The 6,295-nt window shown below is 35.9% G+C and overlaps 1 protein-coding gene and 1 long non-coding RNA gene across 2 annotated transcripts; both read right to left on the minus strand.

Annotated features, from left to right (window-relative positions):
* Window positions 1–293: 293 nt before the first annotated feature.
* Window positions 294–1,253, minus strand: LOC114683679 (olfactory receptor 4C15-like). Its single transcript, XM_028857992.1, has one exon. The coding sequence runs from the start codon at window positions 1,227–1,229 to the stop codon at window positions 294–296; it is 936 nt and encodes a 311-aa protein (XP_028713825.1). The 5' UTR covers window positions 1,230–1,253.
* Window positions 1,254–2,079: 826 nt separating this feature from the next.
* Window positions 2,080–4,857, minus strand: LOC119087776. Its single transcript, XR_005091257.1, has 2 exons — window positions 4,769–4,857; window positions 2,080–2,366 (listed from the first exon to the last, which is right to left on the minus strand). It is a non-coding gene; the product is annotated as an uncharacterized LOC119087776 (long non-coding RNA).
* Between the last annotated feature and the right edge of the window lie 1,438 nt (window positions 4,858–6,295).

The following is a 6,295-nucleotide window of genomic DNA, read 5'->3' on the forward strand; positions in this document are numbered from 1 at the left end:
GAAAATTCATGCAGAGCCAAAATACAGGGCTAACTATGAGTATTTATTGCATTCTGCCTCATTTTCTTAAAGCAAATCTCCACTGAAGCTTGAGCTTCAGTGTTTCTCAAATATATACGCTGTGAAGCTAAACCCTGGGATTGATAAATCTCCCATTTACCAGTACTAGAATAAAGTGTGCTTCCATGCTAAGACTCTCACATGAGTTCTGGAAAATAAAAATCTTGTCCTCATGTGGACAGAGCAAGTGTTCTTACCCAATGATTCATCTCCCCACCAGTGTAAAAGCAATATTAAAACCTAACAAAAATCACTTTCAATTTCTTCCACATTTTTCTCATGGCATTTATCATTTCCTTATTCCTGAATGTGTAAACCATAGGATTGAGCAATGGTGTCAGGACGTTGACAAATATAAGTGTGTTCTTCTCAAAGGAGAATGCAGACGTATCCCGTGCATATATTAATATGCACGGAACAAGGAACAAAACCACAACAGTAACGTGTGCTCCACAAGTGGAAAGAGCTTTACGGCGACCTTCAGAGCTATGGGCTCTCAGAGAGAACAAGATGACAACATAGGAGACAAGCAATAAGGAGAAGATGATGATGCAGATAGCCCCACTGCTGGCAAACACCAAAAGGACAAATATATGAGTGTCAGTGCAGGCAAGCTTTAGCAATGGAAACAAGTCACACATGTAATGATCAATGACATTGGGTCCACATAAAGGCAGCTGCAATATGAAGATAATTTGTACAATAGAATGCAAGAAGCCTCCTGCCCAGCATATTGCCATCAAAATACTACAGAGCCTCCGGGTAAGGATGGAAGAGTAATGCAAGGGCTTACAAATGGCCACGTAGCGGTCATAGGCCATGGCTGCTAGGACAACCATTTCTGCCCCTGAGAAGAAATGAACTGAAAACAATTGTGTCATGCAACATTCAAAAGAGATGGTCTTCTTCTCACTTAAGAAGTCTATAAGCATCTTGGGTGTGACAGTAGAAGAAACACATGCATCCAGGAAGGACAGGAATGCCAAGAAGAAGTACATGGGGGATCCCAACAGTGCAGGGCTGTAGACGATGGTCACCACAATCATCATGTTGCCCCCTACAGTTGCAAGGTAAACCAACAAAAAAATAACAAACAGTATTTTCTCAACTTTTGGGTTCTGAGAAAGACCCAAGATTATGAACTCAGTGACAAAACTCTGGTTTTGCATGATTCTCAAGAAGATAGCAAAAATAAACTTTCTTCACACAAATCATCAATTGTTAAAAAATGTTTCTCATATGCTTATATTTCCATCAACAAGAGAGTATATCCTTATGCAAATTGTCTTGATTAATTCTATTACTGCTGAAAATAAAATATTAGAAAAATGAAGGATATAGTTATATCACATAAATTGAAGAAAACTTAAAATATATATTTATATAACTTTAAAGAAACCACATTTTAAATTTCTGTTATGAACACATTTCACTTGTGTGAGAGAAGTCTAGTGTAACTGTATTATCAGCTCTTGAAGTGAATATTAAAAGACATTTTATAACATTTTTAAACTACATATGAATAAAAGGCCATGGCTGAGTAGCCCACAATGACTTGTCAGAGAACTGCCTTATACAATAATAGAATAAGAGGCAAATGTACGTTTAGGTGGACACAAATCCTGGCTACCTTTTAAATTTGTTTAAAAATAAGAAATATATTGTAACCTCAAATAATAAATTATTATTCACCAAAGAAATTCTGTGCCAGGCGGTGGTGGTGCATGCCTTTAATCCCAGCACTCGGGAGGCAGAGACAGGCTAGTCTTTGTGAGTTAGAGGCCAGCCTGGTCTATAGAGCGAGATCCAGGAAAGGCACAAACCTACACAGAGAAACCCTGTCATGAAAAAAAAAAATTCTGTAAGAAGTATCTAGCGTAGAAAGAATTGATTTTTCACTTGTATTTCATTTTAAAGTGTGACCAAAACACTATAAAAAATCTTCTTATCATCAAATCTAAGAGAAGTACTAAAAGAAATTTCTCCTGTTCTGGTCTCAACCTTCTGGACAGCAGTACATGACATTATTACTATTTTATTTGTCTGACATTCTAAACTAAATATAAGACCAAACAAACAAGGAATGTTTAACTTATATGTTCTAAGACCCAGGAGGTCTCCATGGAGTCAACTTGATGACAGAGAGATTGTTTATCTTAGTTATAGCAGCACAGACAGTTGTTTCTCTATTCTCCTTCTCTGAATTACCACAAAAGCATCTTCTTATTTTGTTCCTATGTGAGTGATGAAGGTTCAGAAAGTGATGGTCCAAAACCACATATCTAAAAATTGGTGATACCACACAACTGAAAAAGAGAAATTACACATTGAATTAATTTTAGTCTTGAGACACAATTATATGTTACTTACTCATGCAGTGTTAAGTTGTTTAAGCAAGTATTATTTGATAAGACAAATGGTTGGAAATATGTATGAGATTATTATAAAGCATATTCATAAACAGCCTAACTGCTCATCTCCAAATCATGGTAAAAGAAATCAAATTGAATGTGTGAAATGTTACCTATGGTCACATGACCTAAAAGTTATAGGTATAATTTATTCTCTTGAAAACATATCTGCTTCATACATAGTAAGTTCCTCCATATAAATTAAGGAATATTCCAGATTTTAAATTCATTTGCTTTCCTACTCACAGCTTCAAAGGTCATTTGTTTCCTCCCCTGTCTATACCATTGAATTTCACTGGAAATAATATTTTAGTCTATGAGCATTGCCTGGTTTATACATGCATATATAAAAATATACATGTGGACATCATACATTTTTGGCTAAAATTTTGTGAGTAAAAATAATGCAGTTCTATTGAAATGAAAGATTGTGGTAATTTTAAAGACAATAATTAAAAAGGAGCAGAAAAACATTTACTTGTGGTCTCTACACCACTCATTAAAGATGGAGAAGTTGAGTTGGTGCCTACTTAGAGCTTTCAACCCTGTGTTCCAGCATCTTTTGTACAAGAGCATACTCTGCAAGCTGTAAAATGAGAAACATAAACAGCCAGCCAGCCACAAAGTCTTTATCTACAATGGTGTACTGTCTACAAGATATGCTAGGGCAACATTGGCACAAAGCTTGAGGGAGAAAACAACAACAACTAATTAGACTTAAAGCTCACTGCATGAGATGGAACCCATACCCAACATGGCTTCAGTGACCAAGAGCCAGAGACTAGATAGTGCAGGGACCTAGGTTAAAGCCAAATAATACTATCTAGATGATTTTTTTAATGCAGTGATAAAATGACTCCTAATGAAATTTTGCTATTAACAGTACATGAACAGTGCCTTGTTCAGCTATGAGCAGAGAAGCTTCCTCTTACGACAGATGGGAACAAATATAAGGACCCAAAGACACACATTATGCAGAGAGTAAGAGACCTTGGAAGTTTTAGCCCTAAATGGGATGCCTCCATCAAATCCTTCCCTTCAAAGCTAAGGGAATTACATGTAAGGGGAAGCAGACAGAATGTAAGAGCCAGAGAAAGGTTCTTTAAATCAACAGGAACAAAACTCACATGAACTCAAAAAGACTGAACCAGAATGCACGGAGCCTACATGGGTCGGCACCAGGTACTTTAACATACATTATGGCTTCTAGATTAGTGCTTTTATGAGATTCCTGAGTGTGCAAGTGGGTGGGTGTCTGTTTCTTGTGCCTTCTCTTTGGCCCTTTTCCTTCTGTTGGTTTGTCTTGTCTAACTCGAATGTGATAAGTTTTGTTTTTAATTATTATATTTTATTTGTTATACTTTAAAGTAATGAATGAATAAATAAAAAAGAAATCCATCATAAGATGTTGCCTCCATTTAATTGAAAAACAAACAACCATTTCATGATATTCTCAGAGCAGTTCCTCATTTAACAACTATAACCAAAATCTGGAACCACTCACAGACTACAACTAAAGGATTAAAACCTAACCTTAGAAGGTCATATGCTCAAGTAACTATCATTTATGATAATCTGAGAAAATCATTATATAATTTATTGGTTATTATCCAAGAATAAAGCAGAATGGACAAAAAAAACCTGTAATGACTAAAATTGTGGGGTGTGGTATCCATGAATAAAAATGTCAGAATGAAATTCAGTGTCTCTTACAATGATGGTATTTGGACAAAAATGCAAAACTGCTCTAAACCCTTGAGCTATTTTTTTTCTCAGATGCTTACTCTCACTTTTTAATGGTATAGGTCAGATTATTTTATATTCCTAAATTGCCTTATGTCTTCGGTTTCTCTTGTGCTAATGAAATTAATTTGAAGGAGTCTCTAAAGTTCCTTTGTGAATAACACATGAAAACAATGATGGACATAGAAATGTATGAAGAGATGTTAAATGTTAAGAACAATTTGACCCCAGATAATTAAACTGAGCAGAGAAGATAATTCTATATTTCACTCTTATTTGTGGATAGTAAAAGGTAATGACTTCTTTTCATCATATTTATATATAGGTAAATTATTTTATTTCACAAGTTACAGTAAAAAGAAGGTTTCAATGCCTAGAATATCCTGATATTCTTTATAATTAAAATATCTGAAATGATATTACAGTGTAGTTATGTTTTATGATCATATTTATAGGAGTCAGAAGATACGTGAATTAAGCACAAGCTGTAGCCTTAATCTAAATTGAATCCTGCAACATAAAAGGGATAATGGTAAGATACAAGCCTTACTGACCTGAAAGCCTTTGCCCTCAGAATAAATTGTCATTATACCAGAACTTGCTTGTCAGGCTGCAAGGCAGAGTAGCAATCAATAGTCATACTCAGCTGTAATGCCTGTGAACCACAATAATCAACATGGCAAGACATCCCTGAAGGCCTAATAAGGCATTCCTACTTCAACGTTAACCAGCATCTTTCTAAGAAAATTAAGGACTAAATTCAATAGGAGGAAAATTACACCCATTAGCCAAATACTCAAGGCTAATGTGGTCATGGACTTTAGAGGAAAATCTATTACTACTGCTTTTCTAGACCAGCCTAATTCCTAACTTAATTCTAAAACTTTTCCTTAAACATGTAGATGAGTGTAGATCTCATCCCTCATCAAAGAAGGTTCTCTTTGCAGCAAATGGAGAACATTACAGAAAATTGATTAAATGTACAGATAGACTAATCATGAGGAACCCAGTCCCAACAGATACAACTAAGGTTCAGGGAACATTTCTGGAAGAGTACAAAAATATACTATACAGTAAAAACTGTAGTACAAGAAATTCTGCTGTGAAACTATGCTTCCTAGAAAGGACAGAGAAGCTGCATCTATGACATCTTGGAAATATGTCTGTCTAAACAAGGCCTGAATAATGAGGATGACACCAATACACATGCGAATGTGGAAGGAGAAATCCCATGGGCCCCACCTCTAGACAAAGAACCACAGGCAAATAATGACTGCTGAGAGAGGGAGAATGAGTCTTTCCCAGGGATGAGTTCCCAGGTTAGGTATCCAATAACGAGTGGTCAGCCCCGATATCACTTAAATACTTGCAACAATAAACAGACTGAGCAGGCTGTGTTTTTAAATTTTTGCATTTATATGTTATATAGCAATAACATTTTTAAAGGGCCATCAATTTGAGAGATTATGAGGAGGAAGACACACAAACCCTGGTGGGAGGGACACGGTAGTGGCTTGGGGGGAAAACAGGCTAAAGGGGAGTTATCTGTGTTTAACTTTGAGGTGAGAGGTAAGTATAATTTTAAAAGGCTAATTATTGAAATATATCCAACTATAAAAACAATTTGTTGTTTAGATGAGGCAATCATCCCCCCCTTTTTTTTGTACATCATCTACAACTGAATGCACTGTAAAGCAATGCAGCAGACTCAAGTGAAGCTATGCAAGACAACCTGGAGCTTCTGTTCTATGGTATTTGCGTTCAGCTAACACTAGACTAAATAAAATGAAGAGTAGAAAGTAACAAGTTATTTACTTTATATTGTGGGAACATCTAGGATATGATCACAATACACTGTGCAAAATTTTCAAATTAATAGAAAATACATGAGAATGTGGGTAACAAAACACCTTGATGTGTAATACTCATGGGCCATTTACTGATCTACCAGAGCACTGGGATTTTTTTCCATAAAAGACAGATAGACTTTGCTCTAGTGATAAAGGGAAACACAGATGCAGCCCAGGCTGGACACAGACTCACCATGTCATTGAATTCCTGATCTTCCTCCTTCCACCTTC

The sequence above is a fragment of the Peromyscus leucopus genome, chromosome 4 (genome assembly GCF_004664715.2).
Source record: "Peromyscus leucopus breed LL Stock chromosome 4, UCI_PerLeu_2.1, whole genome shotgun sequence".
NCBI lineage: Eukaryota > Metazoa > Chordata > Mammalia > Rodentia > Cricetidae > Peromyscus > Peromyscus leucopus.

Bases quoted from the DNA above. Each gene is read 5' to 3' on its own strand.
- LOC114683679 (XM_028857992.1), bottom strand. From the start codon at position 1,229: ATGCAAAACCAGAGTTTTGTCACTGAGTTCATAATCTTGGGTCTTTCT.